Source organism: Mus caroli, chromosome 3 (genome assembly GCF_900094665.2).
Source record: "Mus caroli chromosome 3, CAROLI_EIJ_v1.1, whole genome shotgun sequence".
NCBI lineage: Eukaryota > Metazoa > Chordata > Mammalia > Rodentia > Muridae > Mus > Mus caroli.
The window spans coordinates 128,856,298-128,884,220 of record NC_034572.1 but is presented as its reverse complement, the minus strand read 5'-3'; the positions used below and the strand labels follow the sequence as shown (position 1 = coordinate 128,884,220).

The 27,923-nt window shown below is 45.3% G+C and overlaps 1 protein-coding gene across 4 annotated transcripts in view; it reads left to right on the top strand.

Annotated features, from left to right (window-relative positions):
• Nucleotides 1-27,923, top strand: part of Nfkb1 (nuclear factor kappa B subunit 1) — a 109,186-nt gene that overhangs the window by 69,633 nt on the left and 11,630 nt on the right. For all 4 annotated transcript variants that reach the window (XM_021158247.2, XM_029474971.1, XM_029474969.1 and 1 more), the window contains 10 exons: nt 5,286-5,449; nt 8,765-8,923; nt 10,145-10,249; nt 10,414-10,505; nt 11,578-11,716; nt 15,865-16,008; nt 17,502-17,591; nt 18,934-19,122; nt 20,204-20,345; nt 22,510-22,624. In XM_021158247.2, coding sequence (XP_021013906.1) covers nt 5,286-5,449; nt 8,765-8,923; nt 10,145-10,249; nt 10,414-10,505; nt 11,578-11,716; nt 15,865-16,008; nt 17,502-17,591; nt 18,934-19,122; nt 20,204-20,345; nt 22,510-22,624 — 1,339 coding nt within the window. The remainder of the gene's footprint in view (nt 1-5,285; nt 5,450-8,764; nt 8,924-10,144; nt 10,250-10,413; nt 10,506-11,577; nt 11,717-15,864; nt 16,009-17,501; nt 17,592-18,933; nt 19,123-20,203; nt 20,346-22,509; nt 22,625-27,923) is intronic.

The following is a 27,923-nucleotide window of genomic DNA, read 5'->3' as shown; positions in this document are numbered from 1 at the left end:
CTGAAACAACAAAGGCCAAAGAGGGGCCACTTGTGAGCCCCAACCCAGTGTTAGACACATCAAAATTTGAGCAACAGCTTCCAGATGATGATGGAGATGAAACATCTGGCCTACTGCAGCATGTTTATTGGTGGCTACAGGTTTGAGTCAGCCTGGGTCACTTCATATAAAACTGATGCCAGCCTCCATCCCATAGAGTGGGATTTCACAGAGCAGTGTAAAGCCAGGCCCTCCAGCCTCAGCATTCCACAGAGTTAACAGAAAGGTTTGTTTGAAAAGTCCTGATTCCGTAGGTTTGGATGGAGCCCCAGATTTTTAGTAAATTCTAAAACAACACTGATGTTGCTAAAGACTCCCATGTTGTGACTATGAGAGGAAGAAGCGAGGTTGTGGTTTCAGTCCTTTTATTAGTGGGTGTAGCCTTTCTGTTTTTAAAATGTCATTGCTGCAACACTCCTCCTCTCCAGTGTTCATTTCTGTGAATTTTGATAATCATGTGGCTACTCCTGTTAAGTATGCAGTGGCTCCTAAGCTCTCCTAGTGCCTCTTTATAGATAACTCATGCAGTCCACTTCACTAAAGGTCTTCACAGATACGGATGAGTTTCCTTAACCGTGGTTTTGCTTTTTCAGAATTGCGTACCACAGAGTCATATAACCCAGAGGCCTTTAAAGCCTTTCGCTCAGCACCATACACAGAAGCCCCGCATGGTGCTGCTCCATGTATCCTCCCTGCTTCCTTCCAGTCACCATGGCCTGGCATGGTACTGATGGCCACAGTGTATTCCCCGTTCGTCTGCTCATGGGCATTTCCTTTCTCTCCTGATAAGGCGCTTTGCTCGTGAGCATAAGTTTTCATTTCTCTTGGGGAAATATTGAGGGACAGAGTGACAGAGACACAGACTGCAAAAATGATATTCACAAGAATGTGCCAAGTCCTTTTCCAAAGTGGCTGAAGCATTGTGTGGTCTTTACGTGCTCATAGTCTAATGCTGATAACAACCTACTCTCATGTTCTTTGACATTTTGTTGTAAAAATTTCAAACATTTCTGAAGTAAAAGAATATCATAATGAGCTACTATTGTGCCCATAAGGCAGCACCAACAACGGCGTATTACATTTCCAAACTTGATTAAATCCATTCTTCTATATGAATATCATTTGGCTATTGATATCTGATTGTACTGTGGTTGGAGGGTATTTCATATAATTGGTATCATTTTAAATTTATTGAAATGTTTTTAAGAAAACAACCACTGTTATTTTAAAAGCGTGCTCACTGTTGTCTGGTAGAGTAGATGGCCTGTAAATGTCAGTTGGGTCCAGACGTTAGAGTGCTAGTCTAGTCTTACGTCCTTACTGCTTTTTGTCTGTTAGCTCTCTACACGGCCAAGAGAGGGATGTCGAAACGGCAAATGCATTTATAGATATGCCTGTTTCTTCCTTTCATTGTTGTAAGATGTCTGCTTCCTATAATGTGGAGCTCTCTTGTACCAGGAGCATAAATAGTTAGGGTTCTTAAACTTTCTTGATGAGTTGATATTCCTGTCAATACAAAATAATCCCCTTCCATCCTTGGTAATGCCATTTCCTCTCCAACTCCACCGTGGCTAATAATACTACACTGAGCATGGTGTTACTCTAAGTAAGATGTTTTGTGCTGTATGTATATGAACTTTCACTTCCCTGATCCAGGCCTTGTGCTGTCACATCATAGAGTTTACATCTACATACATTAAAAATTCCACAATACATTTGTTTTGTGGGGTTATTTCCCTAGACAGAAAAGTAACTTTTAAGTAAGTTGTATAAATTAGGGGACTTGTATCTTCTATTTACACACATTGGAATCTGCCTTGCTTTGTCCTATTTCATAGGTCAAGATTTCTATCAGGTATTGTCCTCCCCGGCCTGCATCACTTCTATCTGGTATCTCCACTCCAGCCTGCATCACTTCCTTTCTGGTATCTCCTCTCCAGCCTGCATCACTTCTATCTGGTATCTCCTCTCTGGCCTGCATCACTTCTATCTGGTATCTCCTCTTCAGCCTGTGACACTTCCCCACGTTGCTGATCTGAGGCTGATGATTTCTCTTTAGTTTTATGTCTGAAAGTCTTCCCTTCATCTTCTCTGTTCAAAGGTGTTTTTTGAAGAGCAGAGGATTATAAGTTGACAATATGTACTTTCATGTGCTGGTTTTATGTTGATTCACTGTCTCAGGTCTTGACCTGTTTCCAGCAAGAGCTCTCTGTAGGTCTGCCTCGGCTCTACTGTTCCCACAGTGTGATTGTTTCTCTAGCAGTGTCTTGACTTCTCTTTAGCACTAGTTGTAAGCAGTGTGAGTTTTGATGGGTTTGAGGGTAGCTTTCTTTTTAAGCTTGAGCTTCTTAGTAGTCATAGATCCTTGGATTTACATTTCTTATTAAATCTTAAAGCTTTTCAACTGTTAAGTTTTCTGTCACTGCCCCTGCTCCCCATTCCTGTTCTCTGTCATTTTCTCTCTTCCAGACTAGGGTTGAGTTGGCACAGTGACTAAGAGAATTCCTTCTGAATAGTCAATCTGATGCTTCATGTATTTTGAGGCTTCCTGTTGTGGCTCTGTATGGTTTATGAGAATAGTAGCTCTTTCCCTTAGCCTAACAGGGCTTTCTCACAAATGTTTTCTTTGTGCTTTTGAAAATCTGTGATGCTCTGGATAGAAATCCTAGTCTTCTTAACCTCACGTCTTGTAACTGCAGAACCCTAGCTGGCTGCTTGGGTTCTCCTTCCAGTCCTGCAACCTAAGCATTAAGCCAGGTCATTGTAAGAGTACCTTTCTATTTTTTTGTTTTCCTAGGATGACTGTTCTGTGTCACCTATTTCCCAGAGCATGACAATCATTTTCTCATGTGTTTTGGTTATTTAATTCTAGAGGAACAGTCTAGGTCTATATTACTACACCATGGCCTGTGGTGGAACACTGGTGTATTGTTTATGAGGGTAAATCCTTCCTTCATGATTCATAAATAAGCATGATACCTTTCTCCAGATGTGAAGCTGGGTTACGTGTAAGAAGTGCAGCCGAGGTGATGGTCACTGATGTTCCCAGGAGATGAGCCTGGGCTCCTAACGGGGGAGCAGTCTGCACAAGAGTGAGACCCAAAAGGGCAGACACAAGATCTGTTAGACACAAGGACCTCCAAGCACATTAGCAGGTTGGGTGCATAATGTTTGTGATGCTCCCTCCGTTCAAGCTTTTCTGTGGTCAGCAGGCACCTGCTGAGGACCCACATGCCAGCCTGCATTCTAAGACCTGGGGATCTCTGTCCTGAAGGAGCTGTGGAAATACAGCATGTTGACTTCTCCGTGTCCCTGTAACTCACTCCACATCTGACCTTCAGCGTGTGTCTGTTTCCTTCTGCCTTCACCTCTTCTCTTCCCTTTCTCCAGTTTATATGACCTTTGCACAGTAGCTTGTTCTCATGTGTGCAGGCAAGTTGTCATATCTCTTTTATTGTCCTTTTATATTACATTGTGTGTGTGTGTGTGTGTGTTTCTGCTTGTCTGTATCTTTCTGTCTGTGTGTTTATCAGGAGGAGGCTATCTGTTCTCTCTCTCTCTCTCTCTGTCTCTCTCTCTCTGTGTGTGTGTGTGTGTGTCTGTGTGTGTGTGTGTGTGTGTGTGTGTGTGTCAGTGTCAAAGCCCAGAAAACAACTTGTGGGAACTGCTTCTCTTCTCCTCCTATGTGGGTTCTAGGGATTGAACTCATGTCACCAAGCTTGGCAGTGAATGTTCTTACTGACTTAGCCATCTCACTGACCTGTATCATTTTCTTCCTTCTACTAATATTTATTTTACTTTTAGAGTAAAAGTCCTTACAAACATCTATATGGCTTTGAGAGACCCCGGCCCTGTACTTTTCTCTTTGAGTTCATCTGTCCCCTCTGACTCTGCTCCTTACCCTCAGCCCATGTGCTACCTTTCTGCCACTGTCAAAAACAGCAGAGTGGCCTGCCACGGGGTCTTTACACCCACCAGAGTGGGTCCTGCTGTGAGATTTTCACACTCACATGGTGGTCTTGCTGTGAGGTCCTCATAGGGGTCTTCACACTCACCACAGTGGTCCTGCCATGAAGTCTTCACACTCACCACAGTGGTCCTGCCATGGGGTCTTCACACTCACCACAGTGGTCCTGACATGAAGTCTTCACACTCACCACAGTGGTCCTGCCATGAGGTCTTCACACTCACCACAGTGGTCCTGCCATGGGGTCTTCACACTCANGGTCCTGACATGAAGTCTTCACACTCACCACAGTGGTCCTGCCATGAGGTCTTCACACTCACCACAGTGGTCCTGCCATGGGGTCTTCACACTCATCACAGTGGTCCTGACATGAAGTCTTCACACTCACCACAGTGGTCCTGCCATGAGGTCTTCACACTCACCACAGTGGTCCTGCCATGAGGTCTTCACACTCACCACAGTGGTCCTGCCATGAGGTCTTCACACTCACTACAGTGGTCCTGCCATGAGGTCTTCACACTCACCACAGTGGTCCTGCCATGAAGTCTTCACACTCACTACAGTGGTCCTGCCACGAGGTCCTCACACTCACCAGAGTAGTCCTGGCATAAGGTTTTCACACTCACCCTGTGTGCAGCTCTGATACTCAGAATCCATTTCTTCTTCGGACCTCCCTCAGGACTGGCTCAGCTGTGATCTCAGGGTCCCGTCTGGGTTCTCCCTGTCTGGCTCTCCTACCCTCTCACCCCTTCCAGGCCTGTCTACTTTTTCTTGTTTACATGTGTTTCTCTTTTACGTTACACTGTGAGATCTATCATCGTGTACGCTAGCATGTGCATTGTGTGAGAGCACAGTGAAGCCACACGAGCCTTCCCTAGTTAAGCATACGTACAAGGGCACCCATAGTCTGTGACTCCTGAGTTGACATCTAATATGTTCTGAGACCTAAGGTGATTCAAGTTTTCCTCCAACTCTTTTAGTAACCCAGTTTAACCTGGTCTGACAAATCCACTTCTGTGATGAGTCTGGTTAGAGGCCTCTCTGCAGAAATGTCAATGAGCTGAGTCCATGGTGCACCCCAGCCCTGCCAACAGTGTCTAGTGACGTACAGCATATGCCATACATCACCCTCATAAAGTCCAAATTCTGACGTTCATCTGACTCTGGTCTGTGTAAGATGCTGAGTGCTCGTGTACTTTTCCGGAGTGCTGTCTGCTGACCTGCAGCCCGCTCCCCAGCCATGGTCTGCCTGACTTCTGCTCTCACTGTTCTTTTCCAGCTTTGCAAACCTGGGAATACTTCATGTGACTAAGAAAAAGGTATTTGAAACACTGGAAGCACGGATGACAGAGGCGTGTATTAGGGGCTATAATCCTGGACTTCTGGTGCATTCTGACCTTGCCTATCTACAAGCAGAAGGCGGAGGAGACCGGCAACTCACAGGTGAGCCAGCTGATCCAGCCTTAATTAAGGCTGCTATGTTCCAAGATGACTGCAACCATCAGCGTGCCAGTCTATCGGAGGGAAGGGGATCAGTGCAGCCGGGTCTTTCCTTTCTGTGCTGGGCACCGTGGAGAAGCGGAGCCCACACACAAAGACTGCATGCTTGTTCTCACCTATGTCTGCGCAGCCGGTGGTGCAGAGACGTGCATTTCCCTGTACTCGTCACATTCTATGTGTGCCTTAACTCTTAGCAAGCGTAGGAGAGTAGATGGGTGAGCATGGGAGAAGACAATATTTACAATACTCCCGAGAAAACGCAGCTTACCTTTGATGGGTTTTTAGGCAATTTAATAAGACCATTGTGTAAAATTTTACTAACAGTTTAAAGAATTTCAGGCCAAAGTAACCAAAAGGAAAAAGAAGACTCAGTTATTAAAACTAAAGGTGAAAATCAGGGAAACATTACCAGAGGTAATGGTCAAATCCAAAGAATCATTAGGGCATGCTTTGAAAACATATATTACAATAAATTAGAATATCTCACAGAAACGGGTAAGTTCACAGGTACATCTGACCTGCCAGTGTTAAACTAAGAAGATAGAAACAACTTACACAGATCTAAGACAAGCAATAAAATGTCTCCCAACTGAAAAATACCTAGTCCTAAATGGAATCATGACTGAATTCTGTCAGACATTTGAAGAGATAATATAAATTCTCCTTAAACTGTTCCATAAAGTAGAAAGGGGAGGAATATCAACAAACTTATTTTCCATAGCCAGCATTACTTTTATACCCAAACCAGATAAAAGTAGAATAGAAAAGAAAGAAAGAAAAGGATAAGCCGATTCATACATTCTCAATAAAATAATAGAATGAAATTAAAAGTATACAAACGGGAAAGGAAGAGATGAAAGAGCCCTATCCACAGACAATATTGTTCCACACACAAGAACCCACGGCTGTACTGGAGAGGCTTAGCTGTGATTGAGGATCAGCCTGCATCATCACCACCCAGACCCCATGGTTTTCCTACATCAATAGTGAGTGTGTCAAGAAAGAAGTCAGCAAAAGTGACAGCTGAGCACAGTCGCAGGCATCCCCAATAGCTTCAACACGAGCAAATAGAATTCCTGGCAATAAACTAACCATGTGAAAAGTCCTTTACAATGAACATGTTAAGACACGAAAGAAGAAAGAGATGTCAATCAATGATGGAAAGGCCTCCCATGTTCCTGGGAGTTAACAGAGTTACTACCACAAAAATATGGCCAAGTGTGGTCTGTAGATTGAATGCAATCCACAATGCCAGTACTGTTCCTCCTAGAAAGTAAAGTTCACTTGGGACCACAAAAGGTCTCAGGTAGCCAAAGCTATAGGATAGTAAGAATATTTTAGAGGTATCACAGCTGCTGATATCAGAGGTATCACAGCTGCTGATTCCAGGTCACACTACAGAACCATGGTAACAAAAAAAGCATGGAAGTGGCATCAAAACAGACGTGTAAATCAGCAGAAGAGGAGAGTCAAAAAGGAACACAATGTAGCCACCTGATACCCGAGAAAGATGCCAAAATGTGCATTAGAGAAAAGATGGGCTGGAGAAGGAGTGATGCCGGGGGAACCGGATAGCACATATAAGGAAGGGAACCAGATCCCAGGCTCCTACCGTACCAATCACAATCAATTCAACACGGAGCAGAGATCTTAATGGAAAAGGTAATGGTCTGAAACAGCTAAAGGAAAACATGCAGAAAATGCTTAGTGATGTAGGCAAGCCCTTTCCGAAAAGGGCTCCAGCAACTCAGGAAATAAAATCGAGAACTAGCAACTGAGATTCAAAGGCGTCACAGCAGAGGAAACAGTTTCCTGAGTTGCCGAGACGACAGCCTTCAGTGGGGGAAAGAACTGTTGCTGGCTATGGAGCTGACAGATTAGTATCTAGGTTCTATAAAAACTCAAAACATTAAATTCTGGAAACAAACAACCCAGTAAATAAATGCGCTCAGGAGAAAGAGGGGGTTCTCCAACAATGAGTGCAAACAGCCAACAAATGTGAAAGCATGCTTCGCACCCTTAGTCTTTAAAGTTCCTCTGAGGTCCCACCTCACCCTGGTCAGAAGTCATTAAGAAAACAAGTCCAGGAGCCTGCCACGTCGCTCAGGTGGTATAGTTCTTACCGCTTGTGTAGGAAGTCCTGGGTTTGATTTCCAGCACTCCCTACAAACTGCTGCACTTCCAGATGAGTTCAAGGTCGTCCCCAGCTGTGCGTAGCAGATAACCCATACAAAGCCTGCTGCCCTGAATTCAGTCTCCAGGACCCACATGGTAGAAGGAGAGAACCACTCCTCTCAGGTGGTCCTCTACCCTATACACACGTGTGTTATGACCAACAAGTGCAAGAATGTAAATAAGAAAATCAAAATGGAGATTTAGGATAACATGAAGTAAAACTGCATAGACACAGCTATCCACTCCTGCGTATATTTACAAAGCTCTAACTCCACATACTATAACATACATATTTCTCTGCACATACGTGTTTATTGCAGCCATATTCAAGAGCTACATCAAACAACCACCATAGCTCTCCATCAGCAGATGATGGATTAAGAAAGCATGATATATATGAGTAATGGAGGTTTTTTCAGCCATTAAAAAGAAAAGAAAAAAGAAAGAAGGGCTGGAGAGATGGCTCAGCAGTTAAGAGCACTGACTGCTCTTCCAGAGGTCCTGAGTTCAAATCCCAGCAACCACATGGTAGCTCACAACCATCTGTCATGGAATTCGATGCCCTCTTCCCTTGTGTCTGAAGACAGCTACAGTGTGCTCACATACATAAAATAAAAATAAATCTTTATTTTAAAAAAAAGAGAAGGAAAGGAAAAGAAAAGAAACATTTGCAGGGCAGTGTATGCAACTGGAGATCTCTGTATCAAGAGAAATAAGCCAGAACAAAGAAGAAGAACATCACCTACCATCTCTCTCGGTCTAGATCCTAGGTTTTATATAGATGTACATAAGATTTTTGCATCTGCGTGCATAGAATATGAAAGTAAGAGGAAGGTACTCCATTGGTAGGGAGGGGACAAGTGGATATGAGGAGGGGAGAAGGGGCCCTAGGTATGGTCACAGTACTTGTTCTGGGATGAAAATGTTTTCAGGGAGTTATCCCTATAAGCACTGACTATATGCCAAGAAAGACTTTAAGGAAGTGTTTCTAGAGGAAAAGAATTGGTCTTTGAGGCCATTTGCTGTTGAATGTTCACGCTCTGACCTGCCTGGGCATGAGCAAACTGTTCTCTGCGACCCTAGACAGAGAGAAGGAAATCATCCGCCAGGCAGCTGTGCAGCAGACCAAGGAGATGGATCTGAGCGTGGTGCGCCTCATGTTCACAGCCTTCCTCCCCGACAGCACCGGCAGCTTCACTCGGAGACTGGAGCCTGTGGTGTCAGACGCCATCTATGATAGCAGTGAGTACTCGTTCCCAAGATGGGACAGTTTCATCTAGCAGCATGGAGGGCAGCGCCACCATGTCACTTACTCCCCAGAGCTGAGGCCTGCAGACTGGGATGTAGTCACATTGAGCCTCTAGTTTATTGTCTACAAAAGGGTCAATATCCAGTTAAGCGTCTTAAGAACATGTCTGCCAAGGTAACACGTTTTCCTCAGAGAGTGCATTATATTCCCTACATGTAACACCAGTTTCTTACTATGAGCACATGACTGTAAGGATAGATTGCTGGTGCTCTAAAAAAAAAAAAAAAATTACCTTAAGTTTTACGCCTGGCAGCACTGAAGAAAAATTGATAGAAGACAAGTATCCCTCTTGTCTGTCTTTATCCCCAGTTTGAAATACATTTATTAAGACAGGAATGTCAAGGTAACTAAATGAATGAATAGTAGGTCAAAATTGTCTTTCAGGCTGCAGATAATAGAATGTGGAGGGTTTCCAGTAGCCTGTAGAATTTACTGTGTGGCTCTATTGTTCGGTATGCATTGGGCTTAACAAACAGTTGTTTCAGGAACCCTGCAAGCCTCACTGAAGGGTCATAGAATACGATACACAAGGAAACCCCATATTCTGCATCCAGCCACGCATGGGTCTGTCTGATTTAAACAAGTGTGAAGGGAAGTGAAAAGTGTATTGAATGGAAAAGAGTCTTACTGAACAGAGATGAGCTACAGCTGTTGGAGTTTTTAAAGGGGGAAGCTTTGCCCCACTCACTACTATGGGCAGCTTTGCCCCAAACCACACAGAATGCTAATTTAGGTTGGGGGAAAAAAACAGAACATCTTCACTTTTCTTTGAAGAATATATGTGTATATATATGTGTGTGTGTGTGTGTGTGTGTATAATAGTAGCTTAAAATGTCATTTTCTTAAAATTTTTAAGAATTTTACAAATGATATAAAGTTAGCATGAAACAAGCCACTGGTCTGGAAACATCAGACAGCTTTCTCCTTCCTTATCAGCCTGTGTGTTAGAGAAGCCAAATGCCACCATCCCTCCCTGACCTGCTCCTTTCTGGGGAACCATGAGTGTCCCAGACCCAAGAACTGCTCCTAGTGCCTTGGAAGTCTTTCTGGCTCTATGTGTGTCTTGTTAAAGGCAGTAAAAGTGAGCTCCTTCATGGAATCTTTGTGAGGCCAATGCTACACCAGGGTATGCATTCTCTTCTCCCTTTGAACAGAAGCCCCGAATGCATCCAACCTGAAAATCGTGAGAATGGACAGAACAGCAGGGTGTGTGACGGGAGGGGAAGAGATTTACCTTCTCTGCGACAAGGTTCAGAAAGGTACGTACACACCTGGTCTCTAGATGTACGGTGTGGTTGTCAGAGTTCTCTGGAAACAGCGGACCAGGGGTGTTCTCCTTCTGCTGTGGGAGTCTCAAAACGACAGCGCTCTTCAACACCATTACACGCATTGCAATCACATGCCTGAATACGCCCGTTTGCAGATGACATCCAGATTCGGTTTTATGAAGAGGAAGAAAATGGCGGAGTTTGGGAAGGATTTGGGGACTTTTCCCCCACGGATGTTCATAGACAGGTAGGTGGGTTATTATTGTGGGTTTTATTTTAATGCACGTCTGCCTTGGTGAAATTCAGTGCTCAGTTTCCACATATTAACAAAGAAACCATCATAAGTCTCTTTGACACCCATACAGCAATGCTATGTTTAGGGCTCTTCCAGTACTCTGACATAGAGGCTGAAAAGTCTAAGGGGCTGAAGCTGATGCTGTCCTGACGAGCCGGTATCTCTGGCTGATTGGTTACATGACCAGGGTCTCCCAGCTGATGACATGAGCCACCACAGTAATAGTCACTCTTTGACAGTGACTGAGAAATGGTGTTTCAAATAATTGTCAACAACCCAAATGTTGGCCAGTAAATGACTAATTAGATAGTGGTGTATCTATGTAATGGAACATCATACAGTTACTAGAAAAGAAGGCTCTGGGAATAAACAAAGACCTCAAAATAGAATGCAAAGATTTGTAACAATCGATATGGTATGTAGAAACAATTCTGTGTTCACGTGCACAGGAAGCCTGAGACAATAACAACAGCAGCTCCCTCTAGGATCTCAAGTTAGTGCATGAGTGGGAAGCGGGGAGGCAGGGAGAACTGTCAGCATATGCTACCTATTGCTCATCCTATATTTGATGACATCTTGATCCTTATAAACATAGAAAAACCGAAACTAAGTCTGTCCAGTTCCTTATTATCCCAGCACTGCCCAGGACTAGCATGTGACACCTCCTGCACAGCCTTACTTAGCATGACTGTCTGCAGGCTGACAGTGGCAGCCCTGGTTCTATCTGCTTCCACATCCACTCCTTCTCTTGCCACTGGCAGTGATCCCGGATGTTTTTAAGGCTAATCTGAAAGAGAAATGGCTGAGTCGCGTGCTCCGCCAGCATGCTGTTGTGTTTTACTTTGACGGGGGCAGTATAAGTGTGGGTAGAAGGTACTAACTGGAACTTTCTCCAGGTGCTGGGTTTGCACACACTTTATTTAAGCTCAGAGTATACATAGACATGTATAGAATGTGCCTGATGCTCACCGACACTAGAAAACAAATGTCCTACACTAACGTTTGGGTCTTTTGCACCCTGCAGTTTGCCATAGTCTTCAAAACGCCAAAGTATAAGGATGTCAACATTACAAAGCCAGCTTCCGTGTTTGTTCAGCTTCGGAGAAAATCAGACCTGGAAACGAGTGAACCGAAACCTTTTCTCTACTACCCTGAAATCAAAGGTACCGGGGTGGTTTAGACTCTTGTGCTTGCTCTGAAAGACCAGTGGGCCCCTCCTCTACTCAGCCTCCCAGAAGCTGCTGCCTGGATGCACACTGCATAGTGTTAGGGACAAGGAAGGTCATATACCAAGGTCATGGAATTAGCCCCAATCATTTATGTTACTATCTTGCTGCCAAACTTATGTGAGACTTAGACATTTGGCTATTGTTGGGTATTAGAATCTAGTACGGATCCAGCAAGATGGGTAAAAGCACTTACTGCCAGGGCTGACCTGAGCCTGAGTCCCAAAGCTGTGTGCTGAAAGGAGAGAGACGTACCTGACAGAAGATGTGGGTGGTCCTCTACCGGGAGGGGGCTGGGCGGGGAAGAAAGGGAAAGTAAAAAAAAAAAAAAAAAAACCGTAAGGATTTTTCAGCTACTCAGAAGCCCTTAAGAATTAACCAGAAGGCTTAGCCACTGTCTAGCCCAGAACTATAAAATGAGATGGTCACTATACTTTCCTCACAAAGGACACATCAGGAAAGGTGCACTATAGTTAAAATGCAGATTAGGATGCTTTTTGAAGTGCTAGACATCATATTCTCTGGACCTTGTAGACACTAGGCAGATGCTCTACCATTGAGCTGTAACCCTGGTTCTCAAGTGATAAGTACCCAAAGGGAAGCATCCACAAACTGTATGAAGTAGTTGAGGAGACAGCCCTGGATCCCTTGGTCTAAAGAAGCAGCCAAAGAATTCCTCTTCAGTGGGAAGCCACTTACCACATTATGGAGATGAATGGAAGTCAAGGCTCTGTTTATGAAAGAGAGATGTTCAGAGGCAGAGATGTGGCAGCTGGTGTTTGTCCTGGGAGAAATGATTACTGCGATGCTGTGTGTGTGGAGTGAGGAGGGTTCATTTAGGCGAGGGAGGCCAGGTCCACGCAGTGAAGTGTTTCTGTGGTAGCTGGAGGTTTTTGCTTTGACTCTGACGGCTAGGCCTGCCTGCTCACTGTCTGGAATGATGCGGTCAGAATGTTGCTAGAATTCAGTGGTGCCTCAGCACAGTTAGAAAGGGTTCTAGCAGCCAGAAGTTAGCATCCAGCAGAGACTTCTATGTTGGTGCTGTGGAGACCTGGACCTTGGGTGAAGGGAAAGGAAGAGAGACCCAAGAGTCTCAGTTTGTTCTGGGGTTTCCAGATTAGAAGTGTATGTATGGAGTGGTTACGTGGATAAGAGGAACAAGGGAGAAGAGTCTGAGAATGAAAGAGAAGCTTAGTGTAAACATATTTCAGTTGGGGTCAAGTGCAGGAAGGGAGCCAGTCAAAGGCATGACTCGAATGGGTGGGAGCTCAGCACTGAAGAGAATCCCGGCCCCACAGAGTTTAAATGTAGGGACGCACAGTGCTGCCGCCAACCTCTCTGTACTTCTGTTTCGTAAGTTTTGTCTTGACGGCCATGGTTCTGAGAAGAGATTCATGAACTTGGAGGCTACACAAGGCCTGGGCTCTGATAAAATCAGAAATGTCTGTCTCAGAGAGAATGGGGCTGGAGAGGAGGTCACCAGGTACAGGGTCCTAGGTCCAGGGCCACCAAGGCCCCCAGGTATCGGTCCCTTGAGGGCAAAGCGTGATGGTGACCAGCAGTTTCTGGGAGGCCATGTCTCTTTATGAGGTATGGCCTCCTCATTCCTAGGTCAGGCTTATGGTGAGCTTTGTGACTGGCCTACTTCCTTCCTCACCAGCTTGAGGTCTTCTAGATCCTTCTGTCCAGACAAGGCAACATGAAATTACTGCTTTACCTGAAGCCTCTGCCCTCTGAAAACAAGAAAAAAAATTTATTTTTTCTGAGAAAAAAAGAAACAGTGTATCTCCTGAAATGTGCCTTCAAAAGAGCGTTATCATTGCTGATGCAGAATCATGAGAAAAAGAAAAGAACTGCAGGTTCCCTGTGCAGGATATGAGCCTTGAAACACTGAGAGTTTGGTTGCCAGGCAACCTCTCCTGCTAGTGTCTGCATCCGAAGAGTACAGTAGACAAGGCCCAGCTTCCTGGGCACTCCATGTCAGCAGAGTGGGAGTTTTCTAATGCCTGGATTAGAGGACTGGGGTTCCCTGAAGTCCTGGTTACCTCACATCTTCTAGGTCATCATGAATACAAATGGTATACTTGAAATACAAAGGAGGCTCCACCTACACTCAGGATGGCTGAGGTACCTGCTGTGTTCCATGTTTCTACAATGGAAACCTTTTCTCTGTGAGATCCACAGTTCATCCACTGACTAAATGAATATAGCTATTTGTTTTGGTATAACTGGTGGGGAAACTTTATTAATATTTCTCCGAGTCATCAGTTAGAAAGTAGACAGTCTCTTCACCTCAACCTCACTCCTTTCTGGCAGGAAGCCGATTTCTTCCTAATCATCCTGGTGTACCCAGGGTTGATTTCCCAGGGACTGGCAGAATCCACCATGCTCTCCTGCTTTCCCCATCAGCTGCAGTAGACAGCCCAACGTAGTCCAAAAGTCTTTGTGCCACACCGTGGGGTGATGGAAACACCCACAGAACTAGAGAAGTAGGGATCTTTCTGAACATAGACCATGATGAGAGCCAGCATTAATCAGTCAGACACAGGACGATTGTTCGGTATTGGCCTAGTTCCTGGATAGAAAACACCATGTTGACTATTTAATGTAAACACAAAACCACTTTCACTTCTCAGCCCCAAAGACAAAGAAAACAAACAAACAAACAAATATCTACTAGGATACTCCCAGACCACAAAGGAACAGGAGCACCATGTCAAATCTCCCACACAGTGACAGGACTGAGAACATGGTAGCTGAAGATCACATAGGCCATGACGGAACTGAGGGCACATGGCTGTTGATCACATTGCAGTAACAGAATTAGGGGGGCTGTCTGGGTTAGTAAGGAACACAGACAGTGAAAGACAAGAGGAACACAGAACTCTGTGAAGAGCACCAAGCTAAGTCTCGGAGCACCTGGACCTGGGCAGGCCACTGTCCCAGAGGCCATCTTTATATTGGATTCCGAGATCCCAGGAGCCAAAACATCTCTGTACACCTTCTCTGTGTTTCTAGGATCGACCATATATCTCTTACCACAATAACCAATAAGGACTCGGTCTCCATTGCCTCATGCCTGCACTGTCTTCCTTAGAGTTTGACTCTAGATGTCCTGTATACAGTGATAGATGTAGCTCCTAAACTGCTGTCTTCTGCATGTCATTCTCTGAGACATACAGTAAAGTTTCCTGTAAGCAAGTCCCTCACATTCCTATTCCTGAGGCTCCTCAGCATGGGTGACCCTAGGCCACCTTTAACTTCTCACTCCAGCCAAAATATTTACCTTTATTATCAAAAGCACCCACCCATGTTATTCCTTTGAAAAGTCCCTGTGTCTTCCCAGAATATCATGTTCTTCGGCCATAGTTGTTAGCCTTTATAGAGGCTTGTCATGCTGTAAATCTGTTTTCACATGATTTTACATGATGGTATGATGCATACCGTCATAATCCATCCCACTAAATCCCTCTTTGCCTTGAAATTGAGAGTCCTTGACAGCAAAGATGTGTGTTATGTTTCTGTCCATCCCAGCACCTTGCTCAGTGTATGTACGGAATAAATGTAAGCTGGTTATTATAGTTGTCTTAGGTGAACAAGGACAACTGTTCTGAATGTTAGCTGGGTGTGGTGGTGCACACCTCTAATCCTAGCATTCATGAGGCAAAGGCAGTTTTGAGTCTTGTTCAAAACCAAGCTAGTCTCCATAGTGAGTTCCAGGCAGCTAGAGTTACATGGTGAGACCCTATCTCAAAATAAAGAAGCAAAAGTGCTTTAAAAAGAAAAAAAAATGTGTATCTTTGGGTTATCTGAATCTTGAGAAGCACTGAGATCTCTCACCATCTTGTTAGCACTGGGAACTTAGGAGGGGGCGCTCAGCAGAGTTGGGTGTGTGCCACACTGTGGTCTCTGAGGCGTGCTCTTGGCCTTCTCGTCCATTGGAATAAAAACCGTGCTTCCTCCTCGGGCGCCTGTTATTTCCCTTTAATGCATTTAAAAATATCATGAGAATCAATAGTCTCTCTGCGGCTGCTGGTGGAACCCAATCAGTCTTTCCCCCCTGGTTTCCCTTCCTGTAAATACAGACAAAGAGGAAGTGCAGAGGAAACGCCAGAAGCTCATGCCCAACTTCTCGGACAGCTTCGGCGGCGGCAGTGGAGCGGGAGCCGGTGGTGGAGGCATGTTCGGTAGTGGCGGTGGCGGAGGGAGTACCGGAAGCCCTGGCCCAGGTAGGAGAAACATCTCTTCTATCTAAAGCGTTTCATGGAGGGGGTAGTTTTCCTTCCCAGGTTGCCAAACATGTCTGCCCATGGAGTGTTGGTGCCATTACTAATTATTAGATTTCAAATTAATGGAAAATTTCTTGCAGATGTAAAAGAATTTTTGTTTTCAAAGAAATGTATGTCCAACTCAAGGCACAGCCACTCCCCACCCACCCACCCATCCAGTTTCACTTTCTGTGGTTTCAGTTACACGCGGTCAGCTTGAGTCTAAAAATATTACCATTGTGTTGACAGAGAGAGACCACACACACAAAACTGTCTTCGCAGTCTGCTGTTGTGACTGCCCTATTACTCTGTGTTCTTCGTCTCCTTCTGTCTTTTTACATTGTGAACTTTACCCAGGTCTGTATGCATCTGAAGTTTTAGGGATACACTGGGGGTCTCGGATGTTCTCTTTCGGGATAATATGTGTCTAGTCCCCAAAAGTGTAAGAAAAAAAGTCAACTGAAGTGTTTCTGGAAGAAAACCTTTCTCAAATCATTTTTGAGTGTCCCCCCTCCCCCTCCCCCTCCCCTTTGCGTTTGGAGAAGCAGTTAGTCTATTATTCTGAGAAAATACTAAAGCAACTATCATCTCCACTGCATGGTAGATGGGTATACTATGCCTACACAGCCTACTGTGGGCTGGAGACACTGTACTGTAAACAAACGGAGTCACAGAAAATCCTGCCAGGGAAGCACTTCAACGCTGTGTAAACTACTACTCCTAACTGCCATGCATATGGCACAGTCAGTATTTATGCGTTCCTCTCGGGTCCGGCTATGATCCTGGTGCGTGGATTTCCAGCCATCTAGTTACACTCAGTTTTTAGCATCGTTGCATCATGCTTGTGGATGCTGAGTAACGCTGCTTTCGCCTCAGATCTAGCTAGCTTAAGCATTCCAATGGAAATTCAGTTCTTATAGCAGCACAAGTAAGTGTGCTGTTTAATGACTCACACCTATAGCATAAGTGGCTTGAATGCTGTCTCCTGTCTCCTGTGTAAAACACTGTGCTGAGCATGGTCTTCCTTTATTCCAGATAACGTGTAAATGCTTTAAACTGTTGTCAGAGAGTGTAGTGCTAAGTGCTGGCTGCCCCCTAAATTTATCATTCATTTCTCCACTGAAGTATCAGTATATTACGTATTGGGTTCTTCTCACCAGGGTCTTCTTATTTAACTATTTTTCTGTAGGTCTAAGTCTTGGTGTGAGTACTTACCGTTAGCTTCTCCCTTCACCTGGAAGAAAAGGACCTACTCAGCCTTAAGTCCTCCAAGCTGCTAGTCTGGGCACTGCCTGTGTTGCCACAGTGCGTCTCCCACAGTGTATCTGCTAACTCTCGGGCGGAGCCAGCCTGTGTAGGCTTGTGCCTCCCCACGCCACAGCCTGCCTCCCTGAGTGGGTCCCCATACTGTTAACAATCTCCCTGATGTTCCCTTTGTCTCATTGCTGGTTCAGGGTATGGCTACTCGCACTACGGATTTCCTCCCTACGGTGGGATTACATTCCATCCGGGAGCCACTAAATCCAACGCAGGGATCACCCATGGTAAGTCGGATAAGAATACCCAGAACACTGCACGGGCAACAGTATCATCTCTAAAAGCTTTGGAAAATTACTTTCCAATAAATTAATATTTTCATGTTATTCTAGGACAGCATAAGGGACACCCCTGACACGTATTTGCTCATCACATTGTGTGGAGGCAGAACAGAGGCTCTAGACAAAAGACAGAGACTTGACTACGCAAACACAGAAATACCACCTTCACATCTGTCCCTTTACCCCAAGTCCCATCCTTCTGAAATCAGTTTTCATTTTGTAGGGTTGGCCTTTTCCACTCTTGGGCATCCTCTGAGTAGCTGTGGCTACAGACTACTCGTGGTTTATATAAAGCTGCGTTCCTTTGTACCATGGAAATTATTCTATAAAGTCTTTTCATATATAATGCCAATTCATTCACTGTAATCTTTTTTAAAGATTTTAACTGACATTGTAGTTTATCCTATAATCGGGTAACCATTCATCCCATAAAATAGAATTATTCTTTCTATTACCCATAACCTCATGACCCCTGTGCAAGGCCAGTGCTAGGCTGGGCACCTTCTATACAGAGGTGAGGTTCAGAAACTTGACTTTCAGAAGACACTGCAGCAGGATTGGGTTTTGCTCCAGGTTTGCCCAGGCGTCTTACTGTCACTCTGTCACATAACGTGGTTCCAACAGCAACCACAGTCAGTCTAGTGATGGTGCACTAGAGCCCTCCTGGCCACACAGAACGGAAATGAGCTCTGCTCGGCTCCCTTTCCCTCGTCACTCAGAATTAGGAAAGAAAATAACTGCTTTCGAGAACTTTCCAACTGGCTTTCAGCGCACAAAGCTTTATCTCATTTTTCTTCTTCACAGATAAACAAAATGAGATTCATGCCTTGTTTCTGTTTGGTTTTGTTTGAGAGAGAGAGAGAGAGAGAGAGAGAGAGAGAGAGAGAGAGAGAATGTCACTGTGTAACATTGACCTTGTGGGACATTGTGGGTGGGGCTCACCACATCTGGCTACAGAATGAGTTATGGGAAGACAGGCTTTTAAATTGTTTCTGAATATTTAAAGTATTTCAGAAACATCCCAGGTTTTTTTGGTACACACCTTTAATCCCAGCACTTTTTGTGAGTCTAAGGCCAACCAAAGCTACACAGCAAGACCCTGTCTCAAAAAGTAGAGAAGGAAATATAAACTATGTCCAGAACATAGTTTATTTATGTTATAAACATTTATAGTTTTCCATAAGCCTTCTTCCTATTTTCCTTTTTTCTGCCCTATGTTATTACAGTGAGCTATAGCTTAATAGATTTTACTAGGAAAAAAAATGATGTTTCTACATTTTTTTCCTAGGCACCATAAACACCAAATTTAAAAATGGCCCTAAAGATTGTGCCAAGAGTGATGACGAGGAGAGTCTGACTCTCGCTGAGAAGGAAACTGAAGGTGAGGGGCCCAGCCTGCCCATGGCCTGCACCGAGACGGAAGCAGTTGCCCTGGCATCCACCATGGAAGACAAGGAGCAGGATGTAGGGTTTCAGGGTAGGTGAGCATGCCCACGAGGGCTTCCAGGGACAGCTGGGGAGGGGCAATTCTAGGTACAGGAAGCTGTCTCCAGAAGACAGGTTCCCTTCCTGTTACTCTAAAGCTGATGAGTCAGCATCTCCTCTGAGTGCCCTGCAAGAGAGGCGTCCTGTGGATCCATTCATCTTTGCAGCCTCAGCTCTAATTATAAAGTGCAGAAACTTGCATGTACATTGCCTAGTCAGTCGTGTGCAGTTCTGGGTATAAGAAGCAACTCACTTTGTCCTTGGCCCAGGTAACAAGTCTCCATGTCCTTCGCGCACCTCCCTCCCAGCAGCCGGCTCAGCTGCCACACTGAAGATGTTTGCCTGAAAATGGGATTTTTCCTATATTCTCTTGTCCTCCTTGAAGAAGTAGAATTGAAAGGGAACGTTCCGTCTGAGCAGGCCTCATTGGCATATGAGTCATGATTCTCGGTCAGACGCCATCTGTAAAGAGATAGTAACTATTTACACGTAGTGGCTGTACACATGGTTACTATCACATATTTTTCCCTTTTTTCTGTTTTTTAAATAATTCTTCTGAGATGCACAGTATATGTGTACAGAGCCATATGGAAACAGGTTAGATTCGCCCATTTGGGTTGAGGTTAGTCTGCTGTCCCTTGACCTTAAGATAATAAAATTTCCAAAACCCCTGGGGTTTCTGAGACTGCCTGGCACCCAAGGGCATGTTTCCTCACTTTGACTCAGACAGGATTCCAGAAGAGACTTTGTTTGTAAAGTGATTGGCTATTTAAAATTATGGCAAAAGCCAAGTACCCTGAGATTGGTTGCTCCCCTTCAATCATAGACACTGATTGTTCTTCTCAAAATAGCAGATGTTTCTAGATTGTTCCTCACAGACACTTTAAAATCAACCTCTTAACTGTATTATCTGTCAGTGAGACAATGCCCAATTGTGCTTGTTCTAGTCAACACAATCCAGAGGCAGCAAAAGGAGCATTTTCAGCTAGAACGGTGTGCCATGCCGCACACGAGGGTCGAGCGAGCCAGCGAGCAAATGACACTCAGCTGTGCTTGTGGGCATTACCTTGCAGATAACCTCTTTCTCGAGAAGGCTCTGCAGCTCGCCAGGCGACATGCCAACGCCCTTTTCGACTACGCGGTGACAGGGGATGTGAAGATGTTGCTGGCCGTGCAGCGCCATCTCACTGCCGTGCAGGATGAGAATGGGGACAGGTGAGTTGAGCGGGGACTGATGCACAGCAAGCTCTGTTTCAGGACGGGGAAAGGCAAGGATACTGCCCACACAAACTGCCTTTGAAAGGGAACTGCCCTCATCTGACAAGACCTCGAGTATGCTGTCTCCCTAGGCAAGAAGGCTCAGATGTGTGTAATCATGCTAATTTTACACCCCTGCTTTGTGTATTAAAATAATAATTGAGAAAATTATTGACAGCCCTGCAAAGTCCCTGAAGTGTTATTGTCATAGTGTACCCAAGAAAGCCTGGTAAGAACATTAGTAGAGTGACTAAGAAAATGCCATTCTCTCCTAGCTACTGGCTGCTTCTCCGTGGCCTCTGTTAAGGGTCACGAGGATGTGAGTGGGTCAGGCTCCGCCTCAGCTCCAGGCCAGGCTGTGTGGGAGTTTGACATTCCAGATGCCACGCCTGCTGTCTATTCCTGAGGTTCTGTGCGCAAAGCCACCTGGCTCCTTCCTAAATGGTTCTCTTAGTCCTTCCATTGAGACTTCTGAAATGATCTAAAAGCCTATAAATATAGCCAGAGACAGCAGTCTTGAGATTCAAGTGCTTTATCTAAGTGATCCTAAAATAGCGTTAATACTGAAAAGAAGCCCTTTGCTGGGGAAGCATTCTGGAGTGCTGTGTGCTGAGTCTCGGCTTAAAAACAAAGCGCTTTAGGAGAATGCCAACCTCAGGGGTTTCATACAAGGACCTTTGTCCCCATCACTTGCAGTGTAACTAAGGATGTGGTATAACCGCTGGTCTTATCCTACACAGTACAAGAGGAACCCAGACGACCTTCTGTGTAAAAAGCTCTGAATAACAGAAGGCGCCTTTAGCAGGAAATCATCCAGTTAGCATTCAATAGCAAATAACCACAAAACAGAGCAGATAACCAGGGCAGGACACCAGCACTCCAAGGGTCATCTTTAAGGACTGGTGAAATTCATGAGTAGTGAGGGCAAGTGGATTAAGTAATTAGGAAGTGGGATGCTGCTATCTGAAGGAGAGGCTGTGGAAAGGGATGCCAGGCACATGCAGTCCAGCAAGTGTGTGCAGAGGAACGCAGGGACGTGTGTGTAAGGATCTGGGTGTTCATGGGGCAGCTGAAACACTGGCCTTCGTTCCCAAGTGGGTACAATACACAGAGCCTCGTCAAGCTGAGACTTAAAGAAGCAGGCTTCCTGAAAGGTTAGGGGTATGAGACCTGGGAGACACAGAGGACCCACTCAGGAGTATACATAAGGGAGTATTCTGGTTTCTCTTCTTTATTCAGCTTGTCATATTTGGCTTATAATCTGGACCCTGTCACCATTAGTCATCATAGAAATACAATAAAGAGAAACTATAGAACCCTCTGGTATCGGGGAACTTCCCCCAGGGGTATAAAGATCTGAAGGGGAGGGGACATGCTTCTGTGAAGTGCTGAGCTGCACATGGAAATGTTGAAGTAGCTTTTGAAGCCCTCTTACTCGACGTGTGTCTGTCTGCATCACTTCTCACAAGCCTCCTGTCAGGGTTCCATCAGGAGCACCACAGAAGCCTGAGGTGTGGCTGCGGTGCTTCTCATCAAAGCGTGTGTGCTTCATTTGCAGTTAACACTGGCATGGGGTCATCTAAAGAGCCCACCGTGATCTTCCCTGAGAAGTATTGCTAAATGAAATATCTCAGGGATAAATAATAAGACCTTGTTTAGAAATAGAAGTCACTTCTCATTGTTATGGAGGAAGAGAGCTCGGCAGCTGAGTTTTCCCAAGCTGCTCCTAAGCCTAGGCATTACCTTTCTTCATGGTCTTATATGTCAGGGAGAGACCAGGAAGAGATGCCTGGGTCAGAGGCATGGAGACAGAGCTGGCTTGGAGCTTAACGCCATTTGGTTTCTGACCCAGCAGGTGCCTTTGCACTTCATGTGTCTGGTCAGATGTTAACACTCCAGGGGCAGGTGGGCACGATCAGTGTGTAGTAGCCTGGGATAGGCAGTAGAGAGGAAGTTTCCAGAGAAATCATGTCACCTCCCACCAGTGCATTCATGGTAGGGCCAAGGAAAGCTACACATTGTAGCTAGCTTCAGTCTTCAACTCCAGTCATTTCTTGACATGTTTTTGTTTCTGTCACTTGCTACACCCCCAGTTAATTATTGCCACTGTGTGTCATTCCAGTGTCTTACACTTAGCCATCATCCACCTCCACGCTCAGCTCGTGAGGGATCTGCTGGAAGTCACATCTGGTTTGGTCTCTGATGACATCATCAACATGAGAAATGACCTGTATCAGGTAAGCTGCCACCTCGAGGCCGTCGAGAAGAGACAAGGTTGCCTTAGTAACATGTGCGTGAGCTGTTCTCAGTGACGGGAAACAGGAAAACAGCATCTTCTCAGAAGTGGCATCTTAAAAGCATCCTTAGTTGGGAATGTCATTTTACAGAGAGATGGGTTGGGATCACGGGTTTGATGGCAATAACCCTCCATGGAAATTCACCATCTTCTAGAAAAGGCAGACTTTAAGATCTAGAAGTCAGAGTTAATAAAGTTTTGAGGGCAAACGTCGGAGGGGAAAAAGTCACAGCTGTCAGGAGAGACAAGTTAAAAAGAAATTCAAGTTTCAAAAGCCAGAATTACAGAGACAAAGTTCGGAGCTGAGATGAAAGGATGGACCATCCAGAGACTACCCCACACAGGGATCCATCCCATAATCAGCCACCAAGTGCAGACACTATTGCATATGCCATCCTGATATAGCTGTCTCTTGTGAGGCTATGCCAGTGCCTGGCAAATACAGAAGTGGATGCTCACAGTCACCTATAGGATGGAACACAGGGCCCCAAATGGAGGAGCTAGAGAAAGCACCCAAGGAGCTGAAGGGGTCTGCAACCCTATAAGAGGAACAACAATATGAACTAACCAGTACCCCCAGAGCTCGTATATCTAGATGCATATGTAGCAGAAGATGGCCTAGTTGGCCATCACTGGGAAGAGAGGCCCCTTGGTCTTGCAAACTTTATATGCCTCAGTACAGGGGAACGCCAGGGCCAAGAAGCAGGAGTGGGTGGGTAGGGGAGCAGGCCAGGAGGGGGGTATAGGGGACTTTCCAGATAGCATTTGAAATATAAATGAAGAAAATACCTAATAAAAAGTTGGAAAAAAAGAATATTTTCAAATTAAAAAAAAAAAAAAAGAATTTTGAGGTCTGCGGAAGGGTATTTGCACAACAACTGGATCAAGTGTATGTCAAGGAAAGGCTCTGAGGTCAGTTCCTGGAGAGGTGAAAGGCTGTAAGAACAGGAAGAGGCACCTCGGAGTCCCATCCAGCTCAGGTATGAGAAGGTAGGGGAGCCCCGAAAACTCCAGAGGAAACCACCTGGAGATGGCACAGTGAGCTGAGGACAGAGGCAAATGGTAGGGCAAAGCAAACCAGAAATTCCACTGGCAGACACAGTCTGGGAGCCTTGGCCTGGCCCAGGATGGTGGCCTGCTCTGTGGCTCCTTCCTCTCTCACCTCTATTTCTCTCCAACCCTTTTGTGCCCCTACCCTTCCCTTCCCCTCTCTCTGGGCCTGTTGGTCTTATCCTCTTGTTGGCTTCTAAGATCCTCTGCACTCTCTTGCCCAGAGTGTCATTCGGATCCCCACAGCCAGGCCCATGCTGAGACCTCTGCTTCCAGGTCATATTGCTTTCATTGAAAAACTGTGGCCAGCAACCATGAATAATTTGTTATTTAGAAGAGATGAGATGAGAACTAGTGGACTTCTTACTTGGTGTTTGTTTGTTTGTTTGTGATGGGGGTTTTTTTGGTTTGTTTGGTTTGGTGTTTCCAGCAAACTACAACCATGTTACTCCATTTTTAAAGCAAGTTATTCAAGTTGTTATCTCTTCTTATCCATGCTTCTCTGTGTCTCTCTCTGTCTGTCTCTTTCTCTCTCTCTGTCTGTGTGTGTGTGTATCCCTCTCTATTAATCTCTCTCTGTCTCTCTCTCTCTCTTTCTCTCCCTGTGTGTGTGTATCTCTATCAATCTCTCCCCCGCCCCCCCCCATGTGTGTATCTCTCTCTGTTGATCTCTCTCTAGTGTACCCAGGCTGGCACTGAGCCATCAGTGTCCTACCTCAGCCTCCCAAATCATAGGCTTGACAAGCATGTGCCTGGCATGTTAGCTCATTTTAAATTAAAAAAATCATTATTTTAGAAGAAATTAAAAAGAAACAGACAGATGACTCAGTGGACGCAGTATCTGTTGTACAAGTGTGAAGACCATGTTCAGATCCCCAGACCATCACCAGCCAGATTTAGTAGCACCCCGTCAGGGCAGGAGACAAGCGTCTTGCATATGCAGCGGAGAACAAAAGACCCTGCCTCATAACCTTGCACAAGGCAGGGGACAGTACACATGTTGCCCTCTGACCTCATGCACATCCCTGCACCCACACAGTCAGAGAAGGAAAGAAAGCAAGGAGGAAGGAAGGAGAGAGGGAAGGGAGAAAGGAGGGAGGGAGGGAGGGAGGGGGGGGGGAAGGAAACTAACTGCACATACACACTAAAACAAAAGAGCTAAAAAAATTTCTTTTATTTTAAAGGAAATCATTAAATTCTTATTTTTAATACAATATTTTAAAGTTACTTTGAAAATATGAATTGGAGGCTAGAAGTGGATCACATGCTTAAAGCCTTGAGTTCGCTCCCCACGCCAAAGAAAAGGCTGAAGCTGTTGGTTCGTTGGCCTGTAGCTCTCAGAGTTTTCCATTTTCAGAGGAGCACAGCTGCTTTCTGCACAGCACTCTGCACTTCTCTGTCTGCAGTGATTCCTATCCAGGGGCAACCTGGGGCTTCCACTGAATCGTGAGATGACTAGGCTAAGGTATTCTTTTAGATGTGTTCTTCAAGGTCTGTCTTCCTCGGGCTTCCATGCCATCTTGGGATACTATTGGTATTTGGAAAGTCGCTGGGCCCCAAAAGTTGAATTCTCCAAACTTTTAGGCAGATGGCACTTTTAAAAAACTTTTTATTGATTCTCTGTTAGTTTCCCATCATGCACCCCAGTCCCACTCATCCCCCTGTCCCCTCATATCTGCCCTCTGCCCTTACAGCCTCCCACAAAATAAACACTCAAGTAACAGGAAAAACAAAAACAAAGCATAGAGAACATCTCGATGTGGAAGCAATAGTGTGTCACCAAGCATCCCACAGTGTATCCCTCTGTCCACACATCTTCACTTGCAATGAGTGTTTGGTTCTCTGTGACACCATGGACACTGGATCTTCCTTAGGACTCCTCTCAGCTGCTCTTTCCCTGTGGTGTGGAGATCCTGAGGCTTTGGCTGACCCTTTCACACATCTCAACCATTCACAGATGACATAGGCCTTGGGGTGGGCCATCTCAGAGCCCTGGATCTGGGCCTGGGTGGTAGCTGAGCTGGTCAGCCCACTGGCTCTCCCTTTCTGCACCACCAATGTAAGCTCTCCAGCACTGCTCTGGCTCGGCCACCCAAGTGCATCCATCAGCAGGAGGCAGGGTCAGCTCTCCTGTTGTCATGCCCTCCTGGTGGCTCTCCTACACCCATGCCTCCAGAGCCGGCTCCACTGTGCTGCCCAAAGGGCAGGACCCACTCTCCCATGCACTGCAGCCTGTGAGTGAGGGGCAGGGCCAGTTCTCCTGCTCTCACACCCTTGGGGCTGCTCACCTGTGCTCCCTCCACGAGGGTCCTCTCTACTCTGCAGCACAGGCTAGATGCAAGGCCTGTGAAGGACAGGGCTAGCTCACCCCCTCACATGACCCCAGGCCAGCTCTCCCGACTGCCTGCACAGGTAGTGAGAGGCGAGGTGGAGGAAGGCATCACCCCTGCACCCAGGCCACCTCATAGCAGACAAGTGGCAGATTGCATTTTTAACCATCACAAGTATAAGAATAAACTGAAGATGAGGAAGTTGCTACTTCCCAATCCTCCTTGCAAAAACTGCTTCCCTCGGCTGCTGGAGGTTGGATTCAGGAAGCCCTGCTGGCTGTTGGTGATAGGATCTGCGGAAGCAGGCTCTATTGTGTGGGCCCCAGCTCTTTGTGGATGGAACCTCTCCTGAGCTCAAGGCAACACTTCTCTGATTTGGAGCCCTCAGACCTCTCTCCCCTGTTTTTCCCACCTTGGTTTCACTCAGTTAATGGGCACAGACATTCCCTGGCATACCAGCTTCTTAGCCTCAAGGACATACCGACCGACAGGCAGCTTTTGTGTTTCTCATAACTTTTGGGTTTCTTTGTTTGGCTTTGTGGAATTGTTTTGCTTTGTTTTGTTTGAGAGAGGGTCTTCCTGTGTTTGAGGATGGCCCAGAACTTGCTGTGTAGCCCAGGTTGACATGAAACTGCCTGTCCTGTGTTTTCTTGGGTGCTAGAACTACAAATGCGTGCCCCACACCCAGCTTGGGAACTAGTTTCTTTTTAATTTGGAGGGTTTTTTTTCTTTGCTTGTTTGGTTTTGTGTTGTTGTTGTTCTTGTTCTTGTTCTTTAAACAAGACCCTATAATATAATACAGACAAAATTGGAACCCACTGTATAAGCCAGAATGGCCCAAAACTCATGACAATCCTCCTGCCTCAGACTCCTCTGGGCTGGAATTACAGATATGCACCATCATGCATGATATAATAACTATTCTTGGCAGAAAAGTATACAGTTATTTAAGTAATTTGGATTACTTGTAAATTATCTCAAACATTCTCCCCAAACATCTTCCACTAACCATAGTATATTTCTGTGACCATCTGTCACTATCAGATCCCTGGTGGAACCCACCCACTCTCTAGAATAGCCCCAGTGTGGCATAGAAAGGATTTCGGAAGTGAGTCTTTAAACTGTGTTCTCTTCCTGCATTCTCCGGCATGTGACACGGCCTTTTATGACGTTAGTTCCCTCAGGACGTTCTCCAGGCTCTCATTTTTGCCACATGTTTGTTATTATTGTAAATTCAGTATAAGCATAATCTTGAAATAACATAAAAGCTTGTACTTTGGGGAACTGAGAATTACCTTGCATAGGATCCGACAGGTCCCTATTTCCAGATGTAACTGTTGCATGTATAGGAAGAGTGCTCTTCCAGGTGTTGGCTACAGACAGCGGCACTGGGAAGACATGTATTCTTTAGTGTGCTCACATGCAATCCACACGGTTTTATACATACATTTCCTATCCCACAGCAGCCTTTCCCTTTAAGTTTCAATTTAAAATACTTTCTCAATTTATAATTTTTGCAAATTCAACTGAAAGGACCTGTATATTTCCTGAGATTGAACCAGATGCTTACCTCCTAAGTTCCCCCAGCAGTTACATCCTACTTAACACAATATTATAATTAGGAATTGCAACAGATCCTAATCAGATCTCAATATTTGTATGTGCTCATATGCATGGATAGCTCTGTAAGATTTTTTTTTCCCCTAAGCCAAACATGGTGATATTGTGTTTTAGTTCCTGTTATTCAGGTAGCTAAGGCAGGAAGAGTCCTTGAGTATAGATGTTCCAATGTACCCTGGGCAGAAAGCAAGACTGTTTCTAAGCAGAGTGAATGAATGAATGAATGAATGAATGGTCAAT